The sequence below is a fragment of the Salvia hispanica genome, chromosome 3, assembly GCF_023119035.1.
Source record: "Salvia hispanica cultivar TCC Black 2014 chromosome 3, UniMelb_Shisp_WGS_1.0, whole genome shotgun sequence".
In the NCBI taxonomy this organism is placed as follows: domain Eukaryota; kingdom Viridiplantae; phylum Streptophyta; class Magnoliopsida; order Lamiales; family Lamiaceae; genus Salvia; species Salvia hispanica.
Window position 1 is genome coordinate 43,517,786 of NC_062967.1, and position 16,253 is coordinate 43,534,038.

At 33.0% G+C, this 16,253-nt stretch overlaps 2 protein-coding genes across 3 annotated transcripts; one reads left to right on the forward strand and one right to left on the reverse strand.

Moving 5' to 3' along the window:
- The first annotated feature begins 7,297 nt into the window (after positions 1–7,297).
- On the forward strand, positions 7,298–10,413 carry LOC125216910 (ethylene-responsive transcription factor RAP2-7-like). 2 transcript variants are annotated; one of them, XM_048118696.1, is made up of 9 exons: positions 7,298–8,043; positions 8,267–8,292; positions 8,381–8,411; positions 8,503–8,590; positions 8,672–8,817; positions 9,166–9,269; positions 9,379–9,485; positions 9,645–9,734; positions 9,891–10,413. In XM_048118696.1, exons 1-9 carry the CDS (start codon positions 7,607–7,609, stop codon positions 10,113–10,115), a joined length of 1,254 nt encoding a protein of 417 aa, XP_047974653.1. In that variant the 5' UTR covers positions 7,298–7,606; the 3' UTR covers positions 10,116–10,413. The 2 variants fall into 2 exon arrangements, with proteins under 2 accessions (XP_047974653.1, XP_047974654.1); XM_048118697.1 differs by lacking the exon at positions 9,645–9,734.
- Positions 10,414–14,225: 3,812 nt separating this feature from the next.
- LOC125213736 (protein IN2-1 homolog B-like) lies at positions 14,226–16,241 on the reverse strand. Its single transcript, XM_048114444.1, has 10 exons — positions 16,059–16,241; positions 15,900–15,974; positions 15,749–15,809; positions 15,566–15,652; positions 15,366–15,464; positions 15,187–15,289; positions 15,030–15,106; positions 14,714–14,821; positions 14,498–14,581; positions 14,226–14,396 (listed from the first exon to the last, which is right to left on the reverse strand). Exons 1-10 carry the CDS (start codon positions 16,202–16,204, stop codon positions 14,379–14,381), a joined length of 858 nt encoding a protein of 285 aa, XP_047970401.1. The 5' UTR covers positions 16,205–16,241; the 3' UTR covers positions 14,226–14,378.
- Between the last annotated feature and the right edge of the window lie 12 nt (positions 16,242–16,253).

Below are 16,253 nucleotides of genomic sequence, written 5' to 3' on the forward strand. Positions count from 1 at the left end.
TGAGTGCGGGCTATTCGGGTTATGAATTTTTGGGTCATAAATTTTCAACCCTAACCCGCCGGGTTTCGGGCTAACCCATTGGTCTATTCGGGCTAAAAGCTTTAGAAAATAATCTCTTGTATCAAAATTTCGATTTTAAATTTTAAATACTTTTTTTTTAGTTTTAGAATCATATAAAATCTTCAAATTTTCATAGTTTTCTTCAATAATAGTTGGAAAAATGCCTTTCATCTGGATCAACTACAACATAAATTAAAGTTTGTGTTCGTGTCATTATTTTGGCATTGTTCATAATTAATTCTTTATGAAAATTAAAAATCATATGATGATATGATGATGAGACGATGGAATAATGAGTCGAGGTGGAATTAGAAAGTTGATATCGTGAGATCAAGTAGAAAAGTGTCGAATGAAGATTGAAAAAGGATAATGATTGTGCCACATAAAATTCAAAATTACAAAAAACCCCTAAAACTTAATAGTAATTTTTAATTAAAAGTTGCAACCCATCGAGCCAATCCGCAACCCATTCGGGCTAACCTGTTTAGCCCGTTTTGTAATCGGGTTACAACATAACAGCCCTAACCCCCACTAATTTTACCGGGTTATTCAGGTTGGAATGACATCCCTAAATTTATAGTAATATTTATCTCTTGTGTGGATAAAACGAGCGTCCTTGGTTTAGCATTATAGAAGCGCTTCGCTAACTCTAAGCACCTGGGTAGGCCTGTCAAATCGGGTACCCGCGGATACCCGATCCGAAATTTTTGGGTACCCGATCCCGAAATTCCCTAAATCACATACCCGATACCTGACCCGATTTTTATTTCGGATACCCGGATACCCGACTCGGGTATCCAGTCCCGAAAAATCGGATATCCAGTCCCGATTGAGATTGTTACTTTTTTCAAAAAAAAAATCACTATAAAATTTTAGAATTTATTTCATATTATTTAGTTAGAATAGGGGCAGTACCTAAGGGGCATGCACCTGGTTGGACTAGAGCTGGTTTTGATGTGGATGGCAGAGGTTGAGAGTGAACACATTCCTTACCAAATTGTGGCACTCGACTATTTTTTAAAACCCATGTAATATTTGCTTTATCTAATATGAATAAACTTGTCCATATTTCAAAAAAAAACTATCACAATAACATCCTCCCTAATAAACATCACAATTCAATAATTCAAAAGTTCAATCATTCATCCACAATCACCTATCACAATTCATAAATCTAAATCACTAATATCTTACTTATATGCTAACAAGTATTAACTAAAAGATAATTAAGAAATTAAATTACATTTAATTATAAAAAAAATATAATTTATTAATTTTAAAAAATAAATCGGGTATTTCGGGAATACCCGATACCCGATCATCCAAAATTCTTACTACCCGATCGCGATCCGATACACGAAAAATCGGGTTTCGGATATCCAATTATCCGACATTTTTTCGGATTCGGATATCGGGTATCCAATTATCCGACATTTTCGGGTTCGGATATCGGGTATCCAATACCCGGTATCCATTTTGACACCCCTACACCTGGGTATGAGAATTTAGCTTCACTAACTCTCGACTAAGTCTTAAACCTTCACATTCATTATTCGCTTTTAGGGCATTACAAAAAAAAACATTTTCAATTTCCAATTTCCACTAACTCTTGACTAAGTCTTAAACCTAAATTTATAATATTGATATTTTGTATGGATAAAAAAAATATTTAAGGGGCATATTCATTTTAACGCAACCATATATATACATATGTGAGTGTGTAAGTGCGTGTGTGAAGAAAGAACTTTTACTTCAGCAATGAGCTTGATTCTTTCATTGAGTGGGTTGATGAAATCATGTGTGGCAACGAGATAAAGAGAAAGTAATGTTTGCATCGTAGACCGTTTTACGATCTTAACGCGACCATATATATACATATGTGAGTGTGTGTGTGAAGAAAGAACTTTTACTTCAACAATGAGCTCGATCATTTCATTGAGTGGATCGATGATAATCATGTGTGGCAACGAGATAAAGAGAAAGTGATGTTCGCATCGTAGACCTTTTTTGACCTTATTAGAATATATATATGTTTTGGTTTAAGTTAGAAACGATTTATTAGTAATGTTTGGACTCATTGGGGTAATTTTGCTTTTTCTTAAAAATATTAAAAAAATAAAAACATATCTTTTGAATGTAAATACAAACAGTATATTCATTAAATTTTGCTAGAACTAGGTATTCCCATTTAAAAGAAAGTTAAAACTCTAATTGTAAAATATACCATCACTTCACCAACCCTATATTATTATTATTATTATTATTATAACGGGGACCATCAAACTAATTGCTGCTTTAAAATTATACTAGTACTAAATTATTACTATGCTACTCATTGTGAAAATAAGTACTAGTAAATATTCTGCAACAAGTACAATATATAGTATCCTAAAATATTAGTCCCATTTGTAGCATTTCCTACACGTTTATACACTGTTTATTATGCTTCTATGATATCTCCGTCCATTTTATTTGTTGATGTTTCCAGCCTATCTCAACAAGCCACGTCGCTGTCTCTATGGGAAAATAATAAAGAATTCCAATTTTGGAAAGAAAATCGTTTGCTTTTTTCAGGCATATATTTCCTTGGACGGTGTCCAAGAAATTAATTAGTTTTCATTATTAATTTTTTTGCAGCAATAGATTATAGACTAAATGTAGTGTACTTACTTTATATGGGTAAATTTCCATATTTCTTGAGGTTTAGGGTTAAAGGATCAATGTTTATAAGTAGGGATGTAAATTGGGCCAGTCCATCGGGTTTCGGGCTAATCCTATTTGGGTTGTGGGTCATTCAGGTGCGGGCTAATCGGGTTGTGATTTTCTTCGGGTTATAAAAGTTCAACCTTAACCCTAGAAGCTCGGGTTTCGGGCTAGCCCAGTGGGCTAATCGGGTTGCTATCGATAAAATTAACATGTGATCAATCCAATAAATAATGGTGAAAATTAGTTATATTTATAAAATATAAAATATTTAATTATGATATATTTTAGATATATGCTTAAAATCAAACATAAACACCATCATACACTAATATTTGAGATTTATGCAAAATAAAACATAAACATCAAGAAATTTTAAAGCATGCTTTAGAAATTTAAATATATTTTTTAGTGAATTTGAAGTTTCTAATTTATATATCTATTATTATGTTAATAAAAATTTAATATATAATTTATATATTTAATATATAAAATTGAAAGTTATTTTTTTAGTAATCTACCCCCTCTGTCCGCGAATAGGAGTCCCGTTTTTCCATTTTAGTCAGTCCGTGAATAGGAGTCTCAGTTCACTTTTACCAAAATGGTCATAGGGTCCCACCTACTACTAACTCATTCCACTCACATTTCATTTAAAACTAATATTTACAAGTGGGACATCTATTCCACTAACTTTTTTCCACCCACTTTTCTAAACATTTCTTAAAACTCGTGCCGCCCATAAATGAGACTTCTAATGGCGGACGGAGAGAGTATATCATAAAATAACCAATGAAGTGTTGAATTAGAGTCAAACAAATAGAACGATAGAAATTTTATCGAGTTTTCGGGCCAGCCCATCGGGTTTTCGGATCTGACCCTAACGGGTTGCGGGCTAATCGGGTGTGGACTAGTCGGGCTGTTATTTTATCGGGCTAGAAATTTTCAGCCCTAACCCTAAAAATTTGACAGGCTATTACATCCACGGATTGCGGGCTACATTAACGTCCCTATTTATAAGTAACTAGTAGGGCTGATAGTCAAAACATTCTACTATTTAAATGATGAATATGCAAACCTAAATTTAATTTAAAAAAAAAACTTCTTTAAACTTGTTTCTTTAGTAATGATACGGAGGCATGAAATCATGCCAATATGCATATATTTGATGGTATATCTCACAAACTTTTGACTAGTTATAGTATTTCTCGTAAATTTAAAAAATATACTCCCTCCGTCCCATAAAAATATAAACAATGGATATAACACGAATATTAAGACAAAATTGATAAAGTAAGAGAGCGGATGAGAATGGTATGGTAAAGTAAGAGAGAGGATATGAATTGTAGTTAAAGTAGTATTAGTGGATAGTGAGACCTAAATTATAAAATTGATGTAACTTTCCAAAAATGAAATACACATATTTTTGTGGGATGTATGAAAATGGAAAGTGCACATATTTTTATGGGATGAAGGGAGTATATACTTCCTTTCTCCATCATTTAAAAAGCCCTTTTAACTCGGGATGAGTTTTAAGAAATTATTTTACTTTGTGAAAAAAGTTTAGAGAAAGTGCGTGGAATGTGTGACCCATTTTTAATATTAGTTTTATAATGGGTTGTGAGTACAGAAAGTTAGTAGAATATGAGGTCTGCATACTAAAAGTAGAATAAATTAGTAAATGGTTCTATAAATCATGAACAACCCAAAATGACAAAATGACTCTTTAAATTGTGAGAGAGTATAATTTTACCTATTCCAAAATGTTATTTCTGACTAACACACCTGACTTTTTTTATCCTATTTGACATAACTAAATCAATGTGATTTTTTTTTATCTCATTTGCCATGAACCTAAGAAGGGATAAAAAAGAATAACATAAACATTTTACAGTTCTATACTTAGAATAAGTTTTCGTGGAAAATATCTTATTTGAGTCGGATTGAGAAATAACACATGAAATATAAAATTTATAATTTTAGACCAATTGTGTAGGAAATATCAGAATTAGACCAAATTTCTAGTCTCAAGCATTGTCTCTACAATATTTACAAGTAGTACTATGGCCATGTTTGGTTGGCAAGGAAAATGATTCCTGAGAAAATGAATCTCGGGAATATGAATCCTAGTAATATTACTTTCATGTGTTCGGGGAATATCAAAATTTTAAATTTATACTTAATTTAAACACCAAACTAAAAATATACTTTTTATTTTTTTATTTTTTTATTTATAAAAACGAATAATATTGTAAATTTTTTTAATATATTATTAATTATAAATAATTATAACTATATTATTATATTTGTCATTACAATGGATAGTTTAAATATGGATTATCCATCATAATATATAATAATATAATTATAATTATAATTACATGGATTATTATACTCATTTATTATATTGTAATTATAACATTTACAGACATCATAGTTGAATAAATTTTATAAATTAAAATTGCACTATAACTTTATTGATTAATAATAGTTTATAAAATATAATAATTATTATTCATTATACAATTTATATATATAATTTTATTTTAATTATTAATAAATTATTAATTAATATTATGAATTATTATAAAATATATTTATAATTATGATAATTTTAATTATAGTTATTTATTATAGTGAAATTAAGTATAATTTATAATTTTAAATTATTTTTAAAATATAGTAACTAATAATAATAATAATAATATACTATATTGCTTAAATATGTAAGAATCCTAAAATTGGAAAAAAGAATACCTAAGAAAAGTTAGAATTCAGAATCCTGGAAAGTTGTACTAACTTTCCTTGTTCTCGGATTCTGATTACTTTCCCAGTTTGATTAAAAACCGAAACAAACGTAGAAATTTAAAATTTAAGAAATCAGATTACTTTCTCAGATAGAATCCTGCCAACCAAGGTATTTCATTTTAAGGGGGTAAATATACTTTTTAGTTAATTAACTCAAAATATTCCCGTGTTTCAATTTTTCATACATATGAGAATGAAAAACTAGTGGCCAATAAATTTAAGTTTTATTCTAAATACAAGATTAATTAAGTTTGCTTGGTTTTGAATATTTTAAGGTGAGTATTTTTGTAAATCTCAACTTGTAGCACACTTTAGTGTATATAGTAGTAATACAAAGTATCCCCAAGTAATAGGTTAGGTTGGTTTCGCCTCAACTCTACTGAAAAATAAAATTATTTGTCAACTATAATTACTTATCTGCACCAAGTCGTCATCCATTTTAATAATACATTAATTGGTTATTGCAACTGAATGTATTTCTAAATGGAGAAAATAATATGATAATGGGTTAGTCAAGAACTACTCCATAATGGTCCGGCTGCTGAAAAAGGGAAAGAGCAAATATATGTGAGCACCACATTTATTTAATGGACTTTTAGTATATTTGTTACTACTCCACTGTTTATTTTATTTTATAATTAAATTTGATTTTAATATTTTAAAATTTGTTATTAACATTTTTATTTTATAATTTTCATAAATATCGAAGTTAAATATTCTTTCTAAAATTAGTGCTGCACTTGTCATTTATGTACTCGTGCATTAAATAAATTTGGAGGAATGTGTGTTATGCCACTCTTATTCTATGATCTAATCTATAGTCCATTCTTACTAGTAGTAATGTTTATATGTCTATGATATAATCCATTTAAATGTATGAAATCATACTTGTTAGATATTATAATAATGCTGGATTCATAATTAATTACCTAAATGAAGATTGATTTTGTAAACCGAAACCTAAATTTGGTTATTAAGAAGTTTAATAAGAGTGTGGTATAAATGAAGTTGACAATTGCAAAGCATTAATTTGTGGTTAGTGTTTCGATTAACACTATTTTGAGTTAGGTACAAAATTACTAACTATGAATTCTTTTAAAAAAAAATCAAATACTCAAACCAAATATCGATAATTAATAAAATTGAGACATCAAAGGACAAAACTAGCAAGATGCGAATAAAACAACAACAACAAGAGATAACTTACTAAACAAAAACGCAAGCACAAACCATTAACACAGCAAAGATCGGAAAAAGCAAACAAATATAAAAAGTCTAAAACAACACCCAAATCAACATACCTCTTCATGAAACTCTTGATCATGGACATTCCCTAACAACATTCAATAAAAACCTTGGTGCAAAGGGATGTCCAGAAGACACCATCCTTTCACATTAGTTCTAAGACATCTCATATGAATCGTTTATTCTCGAATAAATCTCAGTTAGGTTTGATGTATTTGGGAAGATAAAATGAGAAATCCTAATACTAAAGGTTACTAGAAGGCTAATAGGAGAAAATGAAGTACTCCCTCCGTCTGTGAAGCGTTGTACAATTTTGTTATATTGGTCCGTCTGTGAAAAAATGTCAATATTTTTCCTTGATATGTATTCAGAAAAATGAGACCAAATAATGTTAATTGGAGGCCACCTTGATTAGCAAGGAAAAATGAGAATAGAAAGCTAAGGTTGAACAAGTTGAAAGAGAGCTACATTTATTTCACATTATTAATCAACCCTTCTTTTTTATTCTTCTTCCTTCTTCTTCATTAAAGCAAACCACCCAATTAAAATGCAACTCCTCTGACTTCCCTTTTCCAACTCTCTCTCTCTCTGCATATACATACATATTTACATACACCTCGCTGCCTGTATCTATATCCCTCGGTTTTTTCTTGTTGCAATTTTTTCAAACAAATGCATATACAGTTACAGATTCCGTTTTCCTCACTTTCTCTCTCTACATTCTTCATCTGATTTCAACGATTTTCTCTTCAACTACCATCATTTCACACTATTCCACGCACCAGAGAGTGAAATGTTGGATCTGAATGTTGGCGCCGCCTTCTCCGACGACGAGCTCAGCTTCCACAACGCCGCCACCACCGCCGATTCCGTCGCCTCCACGACCACCTCCGCCACCAATAATGCCGCCGCCGCCGAGGTCGACAGCAGCACCTGGACTCCGGCGAAATCCGTCTCCACGCTCAATGACGTCAGCGTCGGAGGGAGCGAGCTGCAGCTGTTCCCGATCGCCGATTCGGCGCCGCCGCCGCTGGTTAGGGAGAAGTATTGGCTGAATCTGTCGGTGCCGGAGGACTCCGGCAGGGTGGAATTGGGGATTTATAAGGCGCAGTTGCCGGAGGCTGCTCCGGTGCAGCCGAAGAAGAGCAGGCGTGGGCCCCGCTCCAGGAGCTCTCAGTATCGTGGAGTTACCTTCTACCGTAGGACTGGAAGATGGGAATCTCATATTTGGTTGGTCTGCTTGTCTGCTTACCTTCCATGCATGCCTAATTTGGAGAAATTCTGTTTTGCTTTTCAATTGCTTTTCAAATTAAACGGTTGAATTGTGGTGGACTGTGATCTGTGGAAAGATGAGTGTTGAATCTGCGGATGAGATCACTGATTGAATGGAGTTAGGTGGTGGATTTGTTTGTTTTATGTGGTCCTTTTACTGAGTATTGGCCTTTTGTTGCAGGGATTGTGGAAAACAAGTCTATTTGGGTAAGAACACGGAGCTATTGTATAGCTTTGGTTTGCAAATATCAATTTATGTATCTGTTTTAGTGATTCGTTTATTGATTTCTATCAGGAGGGTTTGATACAGCACATGCTGCAGCTCGGTAAGAATCTTGGTTCATAATAAGAATTTTGGATGTGTGTTCTTGATTAATTAGTTATTAATACTGATCATATTTTGGAATACTTGTTTAGGGCATATGATCGAGCTGCAATCAAGTTCCGTGGGGTTGATGCTGACATCAATTTCACCATCAGTGATTATGATGAGGAGATGAAACAGGTTTGGAGGTGTTTAAGCTTTTGTGGCCAACATTTGGAATCTTGTCACTCTATTTGTGCTTATGCGGTTGGAGATTTGCAGATGAAGAGTTTGTCGAAGGAAGAGTTTGTTCACATTCTGCGTCGCCAGAGCAATGGGTTCGCCCGGGGAAGCTCCAAGTATAGAGGCGTAACTCTGCACAAATGTGGTCGTTGGGATACAAGAATGGGTCAATTCGTTGGAAAGAAGTAAGCGCTTTTCTTGGATTATTTCATTGCTTCATTTGACTGATTACAAGAGCTTGATTTAATTCCTTATACATGGTGTTTGTGAGATGTTTATGCATTCATCTAATCATGATTAATGCATGAAGGTTTCTGGTTTTGGAGTACTTGTTTAGGATAGTTAATTAAATGGAGAGAGGAATCCCTTTTATCTGTATGATACGATACTATAACGGTTATTCGAGAGCAAAATAAAGGCTGCAAGGTCCTTGTGATCATGAATTCATATGTCATTAGACGCTGTGTTGTGCTAAGACGAATTCATTTTTGTTGTCTCGCATAAAAAGCTTCCGTTTCATGTTGTGGATTCAGGGCATATGATGAAGCAGCCATCAAATCTAATGGGAGAGAAGCCATTGCAAAATTTGAGTTTAGCAACTATGACAAGGAGATGAACTTAAGCTCCAGAAATGGAGGTATATGGCAAATCACTATCTTAGTTTCAACCTCGTTTTTACTGAATATCAATTTTTCTTGTCTTGTCCGCACAGTGGCTAACTTGGTATCTTTTTGCTGCAATTCTAGGTAATGGCAGCAGTCTTGATCTCAACCTCGGGATGTCTTTATCTTCCGATGGGAATGACACTACCAGAAATCAGCATTATCCTGCTCCCGATGGGAAGAGATTAAAGGTATACAGCTATTAGATTCATTTCAAAATTTCACTAAAGCTGGAGAGCTTCATTTCATGGATATGCATTTTTGTTGCTGGCTTCAAAAAGAAAATGAATGTCTTCACCGATGCTAGGACAGTAGTTTTCCTTCATCTTATGATCTGTGTAATTTTATAGGTCGAGCCAATCTCTGTCCCTCAAGAACTAATACAAAAGTATCCTACCATGTGGGCTGGCATCTATTCTGGTTTTACCCCAAACGATAAGGTGAAACTAAAAAAAAAGCTAGTGACGCAAGTAGTAGTAACAAACATTGACACATTGGATATAAGTCGAAACGAAGCTTCATTTCTATAATAAAAGATGCATAATTTGAGTCATGAACTTGCTGAAGAATAACAGTAATAATTATATTTTTGACAGGAATTAGCTACAAGAATGAGTGGTGAAGCTGTTCCTTTGCCTGGATACAGCTCAAACTGGCCATGGAAAATGCCAAGCCATGGTATGGCCACCCCAGTCCCCATATTGGCTTCTTCTGCAGCATCATCAGGATTCTCTTCCGCAACTTCTCCATACTTCACTTCTGCCGTGCCATTGACCAATCGGGCACAATTTCCTACAACAGCTTTCCACAGCCTTCAGTGACCCTTCCTTGCAAGTTCGAATCACAACAGCCACAACTATTATCAGTAACAGGAGCGGAACAGCCTCATTTTAGTCTGTTTGAGATTTGGCTAGCAAAAGAAGCCATGCCAACTGGGGTGAGTCGTCTCAGCAGCCATACGTATAGCACAAATAATAGATTGACCAAATTATATGTTGGTACGATGATTCTCAAGAGTCTGAATACTGTGTAGATTCGATTCTGTTACAAACCATTGTTAAATCTTGTTTGCATCCATCTTTTTGAGCTATAAATGAGAAATGCATATATTCTTCTTTACATCCAGCTTGCTGTTGACAACCCCATTGTTGCAACTTGCAAATGGGAATTTTACCTCTAGTCAAAGAAATAAACATGATAACACCTAAGAGAGATTGTTCATATCATCCATTAGGTGCTCAATGAATACAGCTTTCGAGTTTAGGCAGCACCGAAAGACTTGACAGAAGAGACGGGACTAGGGAGATTGCACGTGCAAAGGGAAAGAGTGTCATCAGTTCGAGAGCAGTGTCGCTCATAAGATGATGTTAGAATAACAAAGTAGAAACCTTCAAGAAAAGACTCTTGTAGCTCTCACATACTCTTTGGTGTCTCTTCGGGTTTCTTTGTATGCTTCTATCATGTTCATCTCCTATGAAACTCGTAATGTCAAATTTTCTCACTAACTCAATTCATGTCATTTTGAATCTACCATAGACTTAAAACACTGCAAGCACACAATGAATGTTTAGCATCTTCACCTATTGCAGTTTCCATACATTCATATCACATAGAAGTTGGTAAATCAATCAATATACTGCATAATGTCTCACTCACCAAACTAAGCTGGCCAAGACAAAATGGTCAATCATCAAATTTGGATAAAGCACTCTCAATCTCATCAAAAGCAGCAAGTCAGCAACTATGGGAGGAGAACCACATAAGTATATTTAGTTTGAATTAGGACTTCAAAACTGTATCCAAAATTATTATATAAATTTGAATTAATTACCATTGCATTCATGTAAATTTTTAGAAAACTACTCTTTTATATATGTATAGATAAACTAAATTTATAAAAAAATGAGTTATAAATTTTTTTACCTTTCCAATTACAATTGACATGTCTCATGCATGTGCATTTACATTTAAAAACATTTGTTTCGAATTGCTAATAAGATCAATATTGCTTCATCCCTCAATAATAAATCTTTATTTAGTAAGATGAAAACTTTATTAGTAAAGTATCAAGAAAGGGAAGGGAAGGCGTTCTGAGTTGGCCACCTTAAATCTGTACTTTATAGTTCGCTTTGTTTGACAATTAATTCAACATTTTAACACTTCTAAGCTAATTTGATGTATAAGAGATTTTAATTTACACTTCTAAGCTAATTTTAATGATTTTTTTTTTATTTTATATTTTTTGATACATAAAAATTTAATGTTAATATATTTTTTAAAAAATATAAAGTACTCCCACCGTCCTATTGAAGATGACCCACATTCTTTTTTGGTTTGCCCTAACCAAAATGACCCATTGCCAAAAAAGGAAACACATTTATCTCTATTTTGTTCTCTCTCTTACTTCACTCTCTGCACTTAACACACAAAATAAAGTTACATAAAATTCCATGTCACCCAAGGAAGAGGTCATCTTCCTTGGGACGGAGGGAGTTTCTTGTGTTATCACAGGGGTGAGATACTACTAATAATTAAAGGTAGAGGTTACTTATAAATTTTATAAATAGCGATTAAAATGAAATAGAATATATCATATATCATGAACCTGAAATCTCAGCACTAAAAGTACCACAAATGACCAAGTCTAAAGTGGAAATACAAGAGCATAAAGGTGGCCTCTTTCGGGATGCAACAGGTTCTTGGAGTATGGTTTTGTGGTAAATATTGGGTTATGCTTCATTTTGTTGGCTGAACTCTGGTGCCTGCCTGCTCCCATGGTTTACGTTCGCGAAAGCTTTGGGCTTCCGAAATTTGGAGGTGGAAAGTGACAGTTTTATTAGAATCTCAATGATCAAGAGGGACTTTGAAGTGTCCATCAATTGTAAATCTATAGTGCAAGGCGTGCGTGACTTGCTTCCAGATTTTGATTCGGTGGTGGTCAAACCATTTGCATATGGAGGCAAATTTTGCTGCGGATTTTCAATCTCATTACGCATATAGTTTTCCTAAAGGAGTTAGTATTTGGATGTTGCACGATAGACTTGGTATTTCTTATGCTCGCTATTTTATCTTTATAATCAAGCAGTGATCTGCTTTCTCACACAAAAAAAAAACTAAGTGAAATTTTCTTGTACCAAATTTCGTCCTGATTAACATTTTAGCATTTTTAAGTTAAATTTGTACACTTCCATTTTAAAGAACTTTACAAGGAATTGCGACGTACATTAAAAAAAACAATAATTATAAATTCATAAATTTCAAAAAAATATTAAAACTAATCTCAAATCCTAAATTAACTAATCCAAAATTAATAACTTAGGGATTATTAGAAAACTAATGCATACCCAATTCAACAGATAGCAAAATCAAATCATTGAAGTCACTAGAAAAATCACGAATCTTTATCTGAATCGACCAATGGAAAATGTTATCGGAGTGGGAGATTTTGCTTCTTCTCGGATAATTTATGCAAAATAAACAACAGCTTCAGCCCAAAATAACAAACTGATTATTTAAAAACTAAGGCATACCAAATTCAGTAGACAACAAAATCAAATCTTTGAAGCCACTATATAAATGCATGAACATTTGTCATTTCATTATATTGTCTTTGAAGCCACTATATAAATGCATGAACATTTGTCATTTCATTATTCAATATATTGATGTAGTGCAGTGATTAACTCATTAGCAATTTCAAACAAAAATTAAATTTTAGTTATTAGATTAGAAGATCTAACGATTGAAATAATGTCACGTGGATTATATTTTTAATTAAAAAAATTAATAAATAAAATTAAAGGATATTAATGTCAATTCTCTTTCATTAAAATCATGTTAAAACTTTAAATTTACGTAACTCTCTCGATTTAAATTATTTTTTCGCAAAAAATATATCAAACTAAAGATAATTTTATAAGGATTCCAACGAGATCTCAATTGCATATGTTCCGACGACGTTCGGATGATGAAATTTGATATTTTTTATTTTAGTTTTCGTGAATGTTGATAACCAGATTTTTATCAACAAATACATAAAAAATCTCAATAAAACCATGTAAAAATCTTAATAAAATAAAATTCTCAATAAATATGTGTTGATATTTTCTTGTACTAGTGTCGATATTCTTATGTGATATTTGTTGATATTTGTAATACACTATGTTGATATAAAAAAACATTCACGAAAATTATCATATGATAACATAATGATGATATTACCCTTTTGTTGATATTTTGTCTACTATTTATTGAGATTCGCAAAATTTAATCTCATCCACTCATTTTAAAATCTAAAGATGGAGATTTGGTCTTGATTTTGGATTAGGATGCTATAAGCATTAGAATATGACTTGATTGATGTATATTTATTATTATATAGTATAGATGAGGCAATGTTTATATTGGCAAAATTTGGCATTTCGTTGTATAATAGTAGTGATATATACCCGACTACATCATTTATAATGACAATTTTTTTGGTAATAATCTCATTTTGTTAATTGTTGCTACAATCCGTTTCCTATAATCTACAATCAATCCCGTGCGATTTCTAATTTTGGCATTGTGGTCCTATACTCCTATATATTTCATAATTATAATATCTTATTTAGAGATAATTAAAATTTTAAGAAATCCCTCTTAGTGATCTTGTAAATTCAATTTCCAGTCAATCAAGTACAATATATATTTATTTTCTACAATATAAATATATACTCCATCTTTGATTGCTTCTTATTGAGATGGATATATTTTAAACTAAATGGTAGGGGATTTGTTCATATCTATTTTGCCTAATATCCCTTTAATTACGTTTTGTAGACTCCATCTAGTAAATCATTCAAATGTTATTGGTAGCTTTATCTTTTAATGGAATCTTTAATTTAGTTTTAGTCACATTCTAATTTTCTTTTACAACACGTTGTGATCTCTTGTTTGCATCCATCTTTTTAAATGAGAAATGCAAATATTCTTCTTCACATCCACTAAAAGGAATGAACTCTAATAACACCACCTATGAGAGATCATGTAACATTAGGAGCTCAATCAATACAGCTTTCGAGTTTAGGCAGCACCCAAAAACTTCACGAAGAGACGGGAGACTGCACGTGCAAAGGGAAAGGGTGGCAGATCAGATAGAGAGCAATGTCTCTCATAGGATGATAATAGATTAGAATAACAAAGTAGAGTTTAAGAAAATAACCTTCAAGAAACGATTCTTGTAGCTCTCGACATGCTCTTTGGCGTCTCTTTGGGTTTGTTTGTACGCTTCTATCTTGTTCATCTCCTGTGAAACTCGTAATGTCATGTCGATTTCTAGAGGAAAACATTGATGTTTTCTTTTTGTAGATATCGTTCTCATGAAATGATTAATACAAGCATAAAATTGTCCACGCACACACAGAGTTTGTTTACGTACCTCAATCCACAGTGCAAGTTTTGGCCTGCCTACTCTGATATCATACTTCTTTACTTCGGAGAAGAAGGGTTGATATCTTTCAACGAAAGGAACATAGGCAATATCCACCTGAGACAAATCATGAAATGAAGCATTCTATCCAATTCCCGCATTAATCACTAACTCAAATTATGTCATTGGAATCGAATATAGACTTAAAACACTGCAAGAACACAATTAATGTTTAGAGTCTTTCCCTATTGGGGTTTCCACAAATCGTCTTACTTTCATATCATACAGAAGTTGGTAAATCAATATTGTATAGTGCCTCACTCACCAAACTGAGCTGGCCAAGAAAAAATGGCCCATCATCGAATTTGGAGAGAGCACTCTCAATATCATCAAAAGCAGCACCTATGGAAGGAAAATCAAATTAGTATTTAGTTCTACATCTTCTCATCGATGTAAATTCTGTCATTAGAATCCAAACTCACCAGCTTCATCGATTCTGTTTTCTTTCAATGAAGTAGTCACAGCTTTATGGAAGGAGCCCGTGAATGAGAGCAACTCCTCTCCGAACTCCCCCTTGGATGGATCCTGCAGTCATTCAGCACTTGAGCTACCACAAAAGCAAACATCAAATATGTGATATTAACATAGTAGAAGATCTTACATCAGGAAAAAGCGAAGGCCCTGGGAAGTTTTGATCAATATAACGAATCAAGTCAAGACTTTCCCCCTTAACCTCATTGTTGTGTTCTAGTGATGGAACCTACATAGGGAATGCAAACAAATTTCTAAAATAACTTGAAATCAACTAGTTTTCACTATCTTGAAATCTAAAATAACTCACATTAACACAAAAGTGTTCACCTTGTTTTCAGGATATACTTTTTCCTTATACCAACTAGGCCTATTCTTGAGATCAATAGGCACCAATTTGATAGTTTCTTGCAGTCCCTAAAACAAGGAAATTCAGCTTCTCATAACCTTAAATTCCACTACAAAACATACTAATTCATCAGTTATAACAAACAAACTCTAAATTCTCACAACCTTACAGTTCCTGGTAATCCAGGTACGTTGAGCATAGGGGCATGTGTAAGAAATATAAAGCCTAAAATTGAAGAAATGAACCCAATTAGAATATAAAAATTCAAAACTATTAAGCAAAGAGAGAAAAAAGAATCGACTTTGAATGGATTACTTTGGGGTTCCATCAAAGATTGCTGGTGGGTCCGAAGAGGAATCAAGAACAGGTGGAAGAACTTCTTTCACATTGCTATGCCACCAAAAATAGCAAGAAAATTAAACCCCATTATTTGTAATTAACATTCATAAAAATGGTTTGAGGGAAAAGACGAACCCAGAAGCCGTTGCAGCAGAAATGTGAAGGGGATAAATCAGCGGTTTCTTGATGCAAGCAAATCCTGAATTCGGAAAGAAGTTGCGAGATTTAACTTTGTTGTTGCAAGTGTAATGGATAATGCCATGATGACAGCTTAAGGCCATGTTTGGAAGTGGTTGTTTGCAGAAACGTAAATGAATTTTTATTTTATGT

Excerpts from the sequence above, each read along its gene's own strand:
- LOC125216910 (XM_048118696.1), top strand. The coding sequence starts at position 7,607 with ATGTTGGATCTGAATGTTGGCGCCGCCTTCTCCGACGACGAGCTCAGC. Across the intron at positions 8,044-8,266 it reads AGATGGGAATCTCATATTTG|GGATTGTGGAAAACAAGTCT; the intron begins GTTGGTCTGCTT and ends CTTTTGTTGCAG. Across the intron at positions 9,735-9,890 it reads GTTTTACCCCAAACGATAAG|GAATTAGCTACAAGAATGAG; the intron begins GTGAAACTAAAA and ends TATTTTTGACAG.
- LOC125213736 (XM_048114444.1), bottom strand. The coding sequence starts at position 16,204 with ATGGCCTTAAGCTGTCATCATGGCATTATCCATTACACTTGCAACAAC. Across the intron at positions 15,810-15,899 it reads ATCTTTGATGGAACCCCAAA|GCTTTATATTTCTTACACAT; the intron begins GTAATCCATTCA and ends CTTCAATTTTAG. Across the intron at positions 14,582-14,713 it reads AACTTGCACTGTGGATTGAG|GAGATGAACAAGATAGAAGC; the intron begins GTACGTAAACAA and ends CGAGTTTCACAG.